The sequence below is a fragment of the Siniperca chuatsi genome, linkage group LG6, assembly GCF_020085105.1.
Source record: "Siniperca chuatsi isolate FFG_IHB_CAS linkage group LG6, ASM2008510v1, whole genome shotgun sequence".
NCBI classification, from domain to species: domain Eukaryota; kingdom Metazoa; phylum Chordata; class Actinopteri; order Centrarchiformes; family Sinipercidae; genus Siniperca; species Siniperca chuatsi.
Window position 1 is genome coordinate 1,526,990 of NC_058047.1, and position 13,553 is coordinate 1,540,542.

At 44.0% G+C, this 13,553-nt stretch overlaps 1 protein-coding gene across 2 annotated transcripts in view; it reads left to right on the forward strand.

Annotated features, from left to right (window-relative positions):
• The first annotated feature begins 1,122 nt into the window (after positions 1-1,122).
• The window catches only part of frem1b (Fras1 related extracellular matrix 1b), a 57,657-nt gene continuing 45,226 nt past the window's right edge, over positions 1,123-13,553 (forward strand). Inside the window, exons 1-8 of one of the 2 annotated variants that reach the window (XM_044198981.1) lie at positions 1,123-1,265; positions 4,764-5,094; positions 5,183-5,277; positions 6,411-6,670; positions 7,377-7,581; positions 9,167-9,485; positions 10,758-10,866; positions 11,024-11,155. In XM_044198981.1, coding sequence (XP_044054916.1) covers positions 4,876-5,094; positions 5,183-5,277; positions 6,411-6,670; positions 7,377-7,581; positions 9,167-9,485; positions 10,758-10,866; positions 11,024-11,155 — 1,339 coding nt within the window. In that variant the 5' untranslated portion in view covers positions 1,123-1,265; positions 4,764-4,875. Of the gene's footprint in view, positions 1,266-4,763; positions 5,095-5,182; positions 5,278-6,410; positions 6,671-7,376; positions 7,582-9,160; positions 9,486-10,757; positions 10,867-11,023; positions 11,156-13,553 lie in introns of those variants that run through there. The other variant, XM_044198980.1, reaches the window with a different exon arrangement.

Genomic DNA, 13,553 nt, shown 5'->3' on the forward strand with positions numbered 1-13,553 from the left:
TGCAGGTCTTGGATGTGGAAAGGAGGTCAAAAATGAGAGCAGAAGGTGGATTTTTACATTTATCTGCGTCACAGAGAGAAATAAAGACAGACAGAGAGTTGGAGGCAGTGAGATGGAAGGGGGCAGGGGGGGGCTGTAAAAACAAAAGTCCTGGAAACCATTTCCTGTCTGCTCTCTCTCTCTCTCTCTCTCTCTCTCTCTCTCTCTCTCTCTCTCTCTCTCTCTCTCTCTCTGGTTTTGGCTTTAGGACAGACTCAACCAGTCGAGGAAACTAGCTCGCCCTTTGTTCTCCCTATCTCACAGTTCACCCCCCCCCCGCCTCGCCTCTGTTGTTGGATGCCAAACATCTCGGGGTGATGGTGAGCTGTGGAATAAGGAGGGCGGGGGTGGGGGGTTATGGCAAACAGTGAGTGTGAATGTGTGTGTGTGTGTGTGTGAAAGAGCATTCCTCTTCCTCTGAGCGTGTGCAGAAGGAGACGAGCTGAGAAGCTCCCAACAACTGGAGGTAGGTGCCAACCAACTTCACACACACTTGCTCTCTCGTGCCGACACACACCTCCCAACAGGCCTCGAAACAGAAGAAGAGCGCAGATTAGAGGAAAATGAGGGGACTTCCTTTCTTTTTGTGCTCTCATGCTTCTGTTTTTTGGCTTCTTCGTAATCTAAAACACTCACTTGCATCCACACGCGTCCATGGAAGTGTGTGTCCCTTCAGGTTGACAGGCTGAGGATGTGATTAGCGGCAGGAGTTCAGTGGAAACTTTCTCTGCAGTATTTTTTGTTGCAGTGTGTTTAGCTCCTGCAGGGCTGCAGCTGCTACCTGCTGCAGCAACACAGAGCAGACCTGAATCTGTACTCACTGTATAGACAGTTACACACAAGTACGGAGAGAGAAACTCACATACGGACAGTTAAAGTCACACACAGACAGACAAACTTATGTACGGACAGTTAAACTGTTACACGAACAGATAAACTTATGTACTTTGGCACAGTTACCAGCTAAAGACGGCCTGAGACCAGAGACTGTCGGTGTTCAGAGGCCTGTGTGGGTCTGACTGTGGTCAGATCTGAAGTTAATTATAATGTTTCATTGAGAACCGTGTCAGTTCACCTCACAGCCGCAGTGAGTCACTTCCAGCCATCGCAGCAGCTGGTGGATCGTTTAACAGGCGTCCTGCCTCAGCCCGAGTCCTGCTGCTTGGATCTGTCCCGTCCAGCGCTCACTTCTGCGGAGACGACACACAGATCCACGGGCTGCGCAGGTGAGACTGGAAAATAAATTCCTCTTAGAAAGATGGCAGGGAAGAGAAATGAGTTGACTGTGCGGAGGAGGTATTTGTGTTTGTCTGAAGAACTTTTGGTAAACAGTTATTCTACAAAGGCTGTTTCCAGTGTGCTAACTGTGTAGACTAGGCTATAACCAAACTCACTGTCATAAACTAACCAACTTAGGTGTTAAACAACACTGTAATAAAATGTAAATGTATGTAAAATTGGAACAAGACTAAGAGACAACCATGCTAGTGGCTCTGTGAGGCTGTCAGGCACAGCAGTGTTTTGAGCAAAGCGCTAAACGCTACAGGAAAAGTCACCGAAGTCGGTAGGATTCATCCTCTGGGGAACGGGAATGTCTGAACAAAAGGTCGTGGTAATCCATCAAATAGTTGTTGAGATATTTAAGTCTGGACCGAAGTGGTAGAGCGACAGACAGACATTGCCATCCATAGAAAATTAGAATGAATTAAACCATGCATATTGTATATCTTCATCTTTTGTATGAGTAGGTTTCTAAAGTGGAACCAGCTTTCACTTTCCTGTATGAATTAAGGTTTGGCTCAGTTATTTCGGTCGAGGCTTTTACTCACAGTCAAACTGAAATTTGAATTCTCCAAATTTTTTTGCGTAAGGAAATATGAACTACAGTAAAACTACGGCTAACGTGCACGTTTTTCTATTTTTCCAGAGAGGATAAAACAGTTTCGTGTTCCGACAACCGAGAGACGGTGTCGTTGGGAGACGAGCTGTCGACTGTCATGTACACATCGTGTGAGTTATCAGCCGTTTTAATCGGCACATTGCGCAGTGAGCGTTTGGGAGGACTCGCCGCGCTCTAACGGTTGTGTTGCGCTCAGAAAGTGGAAGCTAGTTATCCCAGCATGCCAGGTTAGGGAGCGGATCTATGTTCCCAGCAAAATATCCTCTTAATGACACATTAAGGAGATCTTTACAAGGGTTGTATGTTCTCAGTTGTTGTTTCCCTGGGTCAATATGTTGAAATCACCCATCTACAACTTATGGCCTTAAATTTACAGTTTTCTTTAGGTGTCGATATCTCCACAGTGGCTGAATGGATTTTTACCATTCAAACTGCATTTGAAACGTCCTTCTCCCCATCGACCGTGAAGAAAGCCCTCATCAATCTCTCTCTTACAGTAGTCCATATCGAGAGACATGCTGGGAACATAGGACCCTGAAAGCGTACGACGAGCCCCTAGGTTGCCAACGCTAGCACTGATTCCTACTGATTCTAGGCCTCCAAAATAATGAGGAGCATAGACGGTATGTGAAGATGGACGACGCGTCTCCACTTCCTGCCACTGTACAAAAATGAAGCCAAAATATCCCGGATACGGGAGCTGCCATCTCGCGCTGGTGACGTCGTTTGGAGCCTGCGCAGTAGTGATCATACATCAGCGCGATAAGAACTGACACAAACCATCTTTGGGAAACATTTATTTGGCGTGTAGTTTGATTTTGCGATATACTACACGCTAACATGGAGGGGGCGGGGTTTATGACCTGTACTGCAGCCAGCCACCAGGGGGCGATCCAGATGTTTTCACTTTTGGGGAGCTGACCTGTCTGCCTTACCTGTATGAGATATAAGATGTTATTTATCCTCAGGCAGGACTTCAACAGGGGCAAGTAGCTACAAGCCCACTGTGCTTTCTGTTCTGTTCAAGGCTACTTGTTTCTTTCTTTTATGTTTTTATTGTTTATAGTGCGACACTGTGTGATAGCGACTGCAGACTGTGCTTTGTACATGTTGATTGGAGAGCAGCCATGTTTTTTTAATGCAATAACAATAAATTCCTCGAGCTGATGGTGTTGCACTCATGAAAAGTGACAGTAATAGCTGTGTAGCAAATGGAAAAAAGAGCTGAGAGGCGAGTTTGAACCCTGGCTCCTTTCTCACCTCCACACAGCGGGCCAATCGCGGCGTGCAGTGGGTATGAATTGATTGTCGGTTTTGGACAATTACAGAAATTGTCCAACGCAGCCCTCCCCTTATCCGGAAAGGTGTGGGGGGGAGGGGGTTTCCGAAGCTATACTGGGTATAGTGCGTTCAAAACTGCCTGTGAGCATGATACAACAAACCCAGATCAACCCTAAACCGTTTTCAAAAAGCTCTGTGGATGTTCTGTAACAGCATCACGTCCTCGGCGCCATGTAAGGCCTGTTTCCACAGCGCTGCAGCCGAGCGTCGCTGCGAGGTTAGTTAACACACATCCAGCTGAAACCTCAAACTAACGAACCGACGCTCGTCTGGCTGGATGGGAAGTGACACGCTGGCTCCAGTTGGTGCCCTGCTTTGATCCTGAAAACACCCCTCCTCCCCTGCTCCACCCGTCCCATGCCATTTCCAGCACCTCTGCGGGGTCACGCAGATTAACCCCTTGTTTCCTGCAGTGGGCTTTAGTCTGAAGTGAAATGGAGGGTGAAAGCGTTTTCCGGCTGAGAGTGTGGAGCAGCGGGGGAAGAAGCTGGGCCGGGTTTTAAGGGTTTGGAGGGTTTAGAGGAGTTTTGGTGTTGGCAAAGGGCAGTCCTGGGGATTTAGAGCTTAGAAGCTGATCATTTTTAGCAGTGAAAAACCAAGTTTTAAGGGGTAGATGGGAACGTTGGAGAAGGTTTGGAGCTGTTCAGGATTTTGCGTTGTAAGTATTTTGAGCGTGAGGGAAGAGGTCAGGTTTACAGCTATGTTTGTGATTTGTAAAAGCTGGAGAGGCTCTGGAGTTTAATATTAGATTTGCCTTTTTATTTTTTGCTTTCAGTAGTTTTTTTTATATTAACAAAGGCTCTAATGCGTGACACGACAGGGGTCGCTGGTAGTGTCCAATTTCATCAAACAAGCTGCTCAGCACCGAAGTGCAGACAGACAAACCAGAGCTTAAAGGAGAGGGAATATTGGACTTTTTATTCATCAGGTGGACACAAACACGACTCCAGTGCGGCGATCATGTTGCTGTGCGTCCGCTGGATGTGGAAGTAGACAGCGAAACTGCTTTATGAGGTCAGATGTTGTGTTTTCTGTCTCCCAAGTGGCCCAAAAACAAAAAGACTAAAATCAATTATTGGAGCTTTAAAGCTGAAATGTATATCTCGCTGTGCCTGATGGATGTTCGAACTGCAGCGAATATGGTGGAACGTTCAGAGCCTTGACTGGCAGCAGACTGTCAGCCAGAAAGGAAGCGAAAGATGAAATTGCATCTGTGACAACGTTCCTGATCAGTAAAACCACTGTGCAGTGTTTTGGCGTCTGATAAAACATCAAATTCATGGATCCAAAACTGCGTTTTTTGACTGCTTTTTTTCCCGACTCACCTCTTAACTACTGGAATAAAATGAAGAAGACTGACTGTGTTCCTGTTGTTGAGGTGTTTGGCTGTGCGTGGAGATCCTTGGGGCTTAGTGTGAACACACTCTGAGTTGTGTTTGTTTGTTCTCAATCACATTAACTTAAACTCTTCTGTCCTCTGCAGGATGTGGGTCGAGGCAGACTGGATGGAAACCCTAAAACACTGAGGCCTTCGTTTTAAATAAATACAGCTTTTCACCTGAGCCTGTGCGACGAGACGACCTCGCTGATCCAAAATGGCCGCTGTCGGCACGTTGTTGTTGTTGCTGGCGGTGACGGGCGTCTGCAGCGGGAGTCTGGTTGTGGTGAACTCGGGTGTGGAGGTCACCAGGGGTCGATCAGCGTTCATCACAGAGAAGGAGCTGAAGATCGGCGTGGATCCGACCGCAGACTGTAAGGTGGAGGTGGTGATGAACGAACCCATCGCTCAGAGAGTGGGGAGGCTGACTCCACAGGTGAGGACGCACCTGCCGTAGTTACAGAGTTAAAATGGTCGGCTGACGCTGGTGGTGTTACTGGTGTTTGGCTCGGTGTTGTTTGCAGGTGTTTGACTGCAGCTTCCTAGAGGACGAGGTGAAATACGTCCACAATGGCAGTCCTCTGCTGGACGAGGACGCAGTGATGCTGAGAGTCTACAGGTCAGTTAGCAACAGTGGCGTGTTAGCATTAGTAGCAGTAATGCTAGCAGTGGCAGTATTAGTAGTACAACAAGCAGTGGTTGTAGTAGCAATACACTTGTAGCAGTAGTAACTGTAATAGTACAAGTTAAACTAGGTGTCATTTAAACAGTTAATTATCAGCTACGATAATCAGAGTTAATGTAAAATACTTCATTTTAGTTTTAAAGTGATTTGAAGCGTCCAGAAGTTTCCTGCTGCAAGGTGACAGTGATCAGTGAGAGTACGCCTCATGCACAGCGCTGGATGTTGATGCAGAAAGTTCTGATTTGATTAATTGTGATTTAAATTCTTCAAGATTCAGTTGCATCAGATAAATAGCAAGGTTTCGCACAATTTATCTATATATATATATATATATATATATATATATATATATAGATATAGATATAGATATATAGATATAGATATAGATATAGATATAGATATATAGATATATATATAGATATATATATATATAGATATATAGATATAGATATAGATATATAGATATATATATAGATATATATATATATAGATATATATATAGATATATATATATATAGATATATATATATATATATATATATATATATATAGATATATATATATAGATATATATATAGATAAGTATGTTAGCAGCTGTCATCTATGTTACTTCATGACTGAAAATAACCTTTACGTGTACGTTGTAATAACACAATTTACAAATCATGCATGCCTTAACTGTGCCAAATCAGTTCAACTGATTTTAATGACCACACGGCTAAACTGGTGGAATTTGCTTCTGGTACGGTGAGTGGCAGTTAACCATAACACATAACATTTAGCCCAAACGTGCATGTATTCACTCAGAAAAGGCCCAGATACGAAGATCAATCTTGGGATTAAGAATCAATATTGGAAATCTTTTTTTTTTTTTTTAAACCTGGTTCTGTTTACGTAAATAAGCTTCTTCTAATGCACCAAAGACCAAAGGTTAAACTCCAGTTTTTGTATTATCTGTATTTTTATAAATTGGATTGTCACCTGTTTTTTTTTTTTTTGTTTTTTTAAATGAATACTCGTCTGAAAATCTGTTTTGAGTATCAAACACTTTTTGCATCTGTGTGGAGGTTCACGCCCTCGGACACGCTGGTGGAGACGGTGGTTCTGCCGGTGCGGGTGGTGGACTCCGAGTCTGGTGTGGTGGAGCTGGGCAGCGCCCCGCTGACGGTTCCTCAGTTCTACGGTTTGTCCAACGCCATCGACCGCTCCGTCCTGAACATCCGGACCACGGCCGACCTGGTCTGCACCGTCAGACTGATGACCACCGACACCAGTGTCCCCGCTCTGGGTCAGCTGGTGAGGGAGGAGGACTCCACCCAGAGGAAGGGTACGTCACATCTGGACTGACCACAACACTGGAACAAGGCTTTTAAACCGTTGGCCGTAAAGAAACAGTGGTTTCTGATTGGTCGACAGATGGCAGTTAAAAACACAAACTAAGTTAATACATGTTTTAATTTGAAAATCATTTGGTTTAAAAACATCATGTAATTTGTTGAAACACTTTACAACATTACATCACCGACATAAATGAGATAAATGAATGTCAACACTCGCCATTAGCTCACTATTAAAGAGTAAAGAGTTTCTCTGAAATAATAATAATAATTACAGACTTTATTTACAGTACATGTAGCACTTTTCTAAACAGTTGCAAAGTGCTTTACAGTTAAAAAACAAAGCTAAACAGTAAAATGCACTGAAATTATCAGATAATTAAAGAAAATAATATAAAATAAAATATAAAGAGAAAAAAAGAGAAAATTAAACAAAAGCTAAATACAAAGTAAACTAAATTTAAAAAAAAATGTAATTCAAATAGAAAATAAAGAAAACAAAAACTTTAAAACACATTTAGAAATATATATTAAAAGAATTATAGAAAATAACAATAAAAATAATAGACAAATAAAGTATACATTTAAAATTATATAAATAATTTAAGTAAATAAAAAAATAACAGCACAAAAATGAAATGTTGGTGTGCGTAATGTTGTTAAGCTGCTGCGTCTCTGTTCTCCGCTCGTCTTCAGGCAGAGAGACGGCGGCGCTCTGTCCGGGGAACAAACCCTGTCTTCACGACGCCAAGGAGGTTCGCTCCCTCAAAACCAGCTGCCAGGACTTCCTGAGCTCCGGTCTGAAGTACCAGCACCTCAGCCCTCCGTCACCAGAGATCGACTACATCCCCATCAGGGTGGAGCTGAGGGAGCAGGCCACCAGGGCCCTGCTGGAGGTGCAGCAACATCCAGAAATTAATGTGGAAGAAATAAAAAAAAAACGATTCTCCTAGAAAAAGATTGATATTATTCCGATCCAACATTCCCGCCGGCTGGACTGCAGTGTAGGAAAAAAAAACAAACTTTTAGAGAAGCAGGTGTCGTAATGCGGTTTGAAAGTGCTTTAATCAACCACTAAACTGCACGTTCAGTCATCTGGAAGTCGGATGTGGAAGTTTTCCAGGCGAGATTAGCATCTCATGAGGTTTATTGGCAGTCAGGAGGTGACATCCCACTTTCATGTGTGCATGTGTTTCTCAGCCCTGTGGATGTGGAGCAGGAGGTTCTGCAGGGCTTTCAAACGCTTCAGAAAAATCCTAAATGTTAAAACCATTTTTCCCTCTCCTCGTTAGCACATAAACAAGCGTGTGTTTATTGCAAAGACCCGTCATTTCTAACACGTCTGATTGTTAGTTCTGAGGCATCACTCGCGTTACTCTTCAACGCCACGTATAACAGCGAAGTTGTGGCAGTATGTGTTGATTTCTACGTGCTATATGTTGTGTTAAAACACACACGTGCGTCCCGAAAGCAGAAAAGAAAGAGGCGCATAGAACCGAGAGGTGCTCTTTGGGGGAAAACATGGCAACTTTATCGTAGAAAAGGTTTCAGTCGTAGTCATCTGGACACTGGAACTCAGAAATCTTTTGGGAAACAGAACCAAGAAGGAACGGTGTCTCCATCCCTTATGTATCTGGACTGTCTGAAAAACTACAAAGAATCTTTAGACAGCACGATGTTCCTGTTTTCTTTAAACCAGGCAACACTTTAAGACAGAAACTCGTTCACCCTAAGGACAAGATGCCCGCACAGAAACGGAGCGATGTAGTTTACTCCATTCAGTGCAGTGAGGAAAACTGCAAAGAACGGTTTTAGGCTTTTCAGCCACTTCACAAAAGACTTTATCAGCACAGACGACACGCTAACTCGGGATCGCAGAGCGCCGTGCGTTTGCATCTAAAAGCTACAAACCGCACGTTTGAAGACAGCGAGGTGAAGAGTCTAAGTAAAGAGAAGAGTTGGGTTGAAAGAGGAGTCAAAGAAGCCATTTTTGTGAAAAAAGAAAACCCCTCTTTGAACAGAAATGGTGGTCTGAGATTCAATCTGCCCAAAGTTTACCACAGTGTGTTAACACCGTGGTCAAGCCAATCACATGCTAATCAGGTACTTAACAGTGATGAGGGAGGTGCAGCCAGAAAACAACAGGCCTGATTACTGATTACTGGGCCATCATGGAAACTATTAGGTCAGTTTCAGGTGAAACTAGCTAATCAACAGATACTCAGGTAGACTCCTCCCTGAGGGCGGGGCTTAAGCAACACAGAGTAGCTTAAATTTCTGAGTTCCCGTTCCATTTTTTCACAATTGAGAATGACTTCCGGATGGGAGCCGAAACGTCTTGATTCTGAAAACAGCGTCCAGACGACTGCGACTGAAACCTTTTCTACGCTAGAACACTCCTGGACGAATGAGGGACCACGCCGTCTTATGGCAACTTTATCTTTTACCTTCACTTTCCCGTCCCTGTACCCTGCTCCCAGACGGAGTCGGCTGTGGTTGCCGGTCCTGATTCACGGTGCGATGCAGAACCAGCCGCCCCAGGCCGCCTTCATGGCCTCCTTCATCCTGGAGGTGGACCAGTTCATCCTCACCCCGCTCACCACTGCCACCCTGGATGCCGAGGACCACGAGACGCCGCGGGAGAGGCTGGTCTTCGGCGTGACCGTCCCGCCCACCGAGGGCTACATCACCCACCTGGATGACCACACTAAGCCCATCACGTCCTTCACCTGGCTGGACCTCCACGAGATGAAGGTGGCCTACCAGCCGCCCAACAGCAGCCAGTCACAGCGCAGGAACTATGAGGTACTGGAGGTTATGCTAATTATGATTAAAGGATAAAGACAAACTTCTAACACAGAAAATTAATATCTCAGATAAAATATATGTGGTGATAAATGTGTGTTGCAAAAGCCAGCTTCACGCTTTTATTGCCCTAAATGGCAGCGAGAGGTACATTTGAGCCTGGTCTCATGAGCATTTATTCTTATTTATGAATTAAGTTTACCAAATAGATTCATTTGGATGACATTTTCACAACTGGGGGATTTGAATACAGTGGGGAGAATAAGTGGCTAGCAAAGTGTCATGACAGTTTTATTGTAGCTGCAAAAATGACCTTTAGCTAACCTGCACTAACCTTTTTAGCTGCTAAACAGAAAATGTAGCTAACCTGAATCAGACTTCTTGTTAAGTTAACGTCCAACCTTTTAGCTTATTCAGTTTCATACAGCTTCAGATGGTTTGCTGTCAGCTATGATAACATGTAGCTAGTGGAACTGTTTTTCGGTGAGCTTGCTAGTAATGTAGCTTAATCTTATAATTCTATTATAATGCAAAACACAGGACTGGAACCTTATTGACAGGTCTATTAATCAGAGTCAGAAATACTTTATTGATCCCAGAGGGGAAACTCTTTCGTTACAGCAGCTCACTGTCACGTCAGCGCACACAGGGATAGAAGTACTGAGCAAATGTAAAATATATACTACAAGCAAGATAAATTAAGTACAAAGTGGATTCAGAGGTTGATGATAACCCTGTCCTCTGCGCCCTCTTCACTATTAACTTCATGTCCTCTCTCACTACATCCATAAATCTCCTCTTTGGTCTAATACAATAAGTAATAAGTAAGTAAGCTATAATGAGTACTGTTAAGTGCAGCTTATTAAGATGATTATGAGACGGAGGATATTGCACAGCAGTAATAGAAGCATGAATAAATATCAATAAATTAAACTGAAAACAGAGTATAATACACCGGAGTATTAAACAGAGAATATTGCACAATTATTTCAAGTTTTGCAGAGATGTTAATGATCCAGTGTCCAGTTTAATGACTCAGAAGAGACGGAGCAACGGCAACAGGCACGTTAGGATATTGTTAACAATTTATTATTATCAGTAATCAAGTAAACTTTTGGCAAAACATCGCTGGCCTGCATTTTCAAGTATAAGAAGTTGGGGAAACAGCAGCTTCCGTGTATAACTCAAACTCTTTAATGAAATGTTATTTATATTGTCAAATATTACATTTCCAGTCATATATCTTGTAATATTCTGTTAATCTTATGTAAGGTGGAGTTCCAGGCTATAGACGGCTCCTATGTGACCAGCCCGCCCATCGTGGTCCACATCTCCGTCAGGGCAGCTGAAACAAACGCACCCAGAGTCTCCTGGAACATGGGTGCGTAAAGACATCCCAACAGAAAGTTTTACTAATATATTTAAATCAATTTGCATTGTTTTATCCATAAAAAATAATCTGTTATAGTCTAACTAAGCACATACTGTTTAACCTAATCTTTAAAAGACTCGTTTGTCCTTTATCTCTGATGTCTCAGGTTTGGACCTGTTGGAGGGCCAGTCCCGACCAATCACGTGGGAGGAGCTGCAGATAGTCGACAGCGACAACGTCGATGCCGTCTACCTGGTGGCTGTGGATGGGCCTCTTCACGGACGCCTCAGTGTCAGAGGTGAGGTCAGAGGTCACTGGGTATCTCTGCCGGTCTCAGCAGTTTTACGTTTGAATGAGGACACACAGCGGCTGCGCTGTAGTTAACCATAATCTGTTGGTTAGTTTAAAAGCATGGAGTGGCTTGTTGTTGACATCAGCAGCTGCCTTTCTTTAACCTGTTAGCATTTACAGTTTGGGGTATTTCCATGACTGTGCTAAGACTTTGGGTTAAAAGTTCGAAGCAGCTGGATCAAAGCAAGACAACAACAAAAAAAAGTCACCTCAGCACGTTCCTGATTGGATGCAGCACATAAACCGTGTGCAGCCTGATGATGGCGTAGTATGGACATTTGTACGTTTATCCACATGATGCAGTCCCATTACTTTAAGAAAGAGCCCCAGTTTGCCCTTAAACTCATCCTCTGTGCTTAAACCTCGGTCCTTTAATCCCGTGCTGGTATTGCGACACACTCTGCCCTGGGAATTCCCAGAGAACGTCGTCTGGCCTTTTCCGCCCTTTTTCCTCCATGTGTTGCCCGTCCGCCAGGACTGTGGTGTGGCTGGGGAAGCATATGTCTAGTGGCCCCGCGTGTGTTTCCTAATCAGGTGTAAAACGGGGCCGCGGCCACTTCGCCAGGGGCCGTGGCAGCGTGGAGGCTGCTGCTGCCGCCTCCCTCTCCGTCCACGTCTGTCCCTTCCGGCCCAGCGCGTTGGGAGACGGCCTCTTTGTCTCAAATGGGTAGCGGGACTGAGCAGATTGGAGGGACTTATGCCATTTCATGCCGCCGTGCACAGGGAGCAGATGCACTGTCCCCAAACAGGTTTTCATGCTACCAGCTAGGACGAGGCAGTGATTGGGGGGGGTGAGGTGGCAGGAGCGCAGGCGCCCCGAGGGGTTCAGGCAGGGAGTTAACCTTTCATGGCTGCTTTAGACGTGTAGAAACGGGGGGGAAGCTCAGAGGGAGAGGAGGTGTGTTTTGAACCGATTCTCTGGCCGGTTTCATCACATTTGCGGCACGACAAGCTGATATTTAACGTGTTCGCTCTCTTTAATTTAGACACATTCACAAATAACGGGCTTTCGTTCATCTGTGTTTAGAGATTAATTCGGCATCTAAAATACACTTGGATGAGAGAAAATTCACAATTGTCTTCTGGCCTAAACTTTCTCCTTCTTCTGTCGTTACAAACCATAAGAAACACCACGCCTGTGACGTGATGAGCCCCGGAGGGTTTAGACCTTAAAAACATGTTAATGTTTTATTTTAATTCTTTTTCCTTCACCGAATGTTTCATTCGAAGGATTTTCAGAGGCCTGAGGATGTAAAAGTATTTAGTATTTGACAAGAAAAAAAGCAAAAACTTGAGAAAAGTCAACGTAATTTTGTGTAAAAGATATATAATTTGTTCCTTCTTTGCCCTTTCATTATCTCATGATCTTGGGATCCCTTCGGGGGGGGGGGATCCTGACCCCCAGGTTGGGAACCACTGGTTTAGAAGAAGAATTAAGCAGCACCCAAAAAAGTCTAGTTACGAGCCAGTGTAACTGTAATATTAGGGATGGAAATTAATTTAATGATAATTATATTTAACTGACTCCACAAACAGAGAGAAGCCTGCATGTGTGGGCGGTATATAGACAGAAGGACAGAGGTGAAACTTAACTTTTATATTGTAATAATTACTGGATGTAATTCAGTGTAATTACTACGTTGCAGTCTGGAGTCTCTGCTAACAACCAGGGATTAACCTGCAACAACTGCCTCATGAAGGGGTCCAACAAGATTTGAACGTGCGTTCAATAGACCTGCGTTTAACAAGGCGTTTAAGTGATGACCCTGAGAGTTTCAGAGACCTCTATGTTTCTGTGTTCAGGAACAGTGAGATTATTGTTAAAAAAATCTTATCAACAGCAAATTTAGCGTAGAAAAATATGTAAGTAAGTCATTTTGACATTTTGAACCTCCGGCTCTGAACCACAAGAAAAACAACCTGAAATGATTCATGTGAATTATGACTTTCGTGGTCTCAGAAACCTCTTGGCGAGGAGGTTAAAAGGGATAGTTGTGTCAACAAAGACTATTTTTCGTTTTCTGTTTACCACAAACCATTAAAAAACTGGTCCAGGCAAACCATATTTAACAGTGCAGTACAGTAGTTGGATGGTTGTTGAAACTTTTGTCCCACTAGGCGGGTTTCCACCACCCGCCCCTCCGTGTTGGGCAGCAGCACCTGCTCCTAAATCATTTTATCTGCTCAGTTTTGGGCTCTTGTTTATCTGCCACTCTTGTTAAGAAGGAACAAAGCTGACAAAAGTTTGGCTCTGCCGTCCACACATGTAGCGGGCCTGCAGGAAGCAGTTAGTGGTGGAGCTGTGTCTCTGAGGAGAGCGCCGCTGACCCTCCATGCTGCGACTC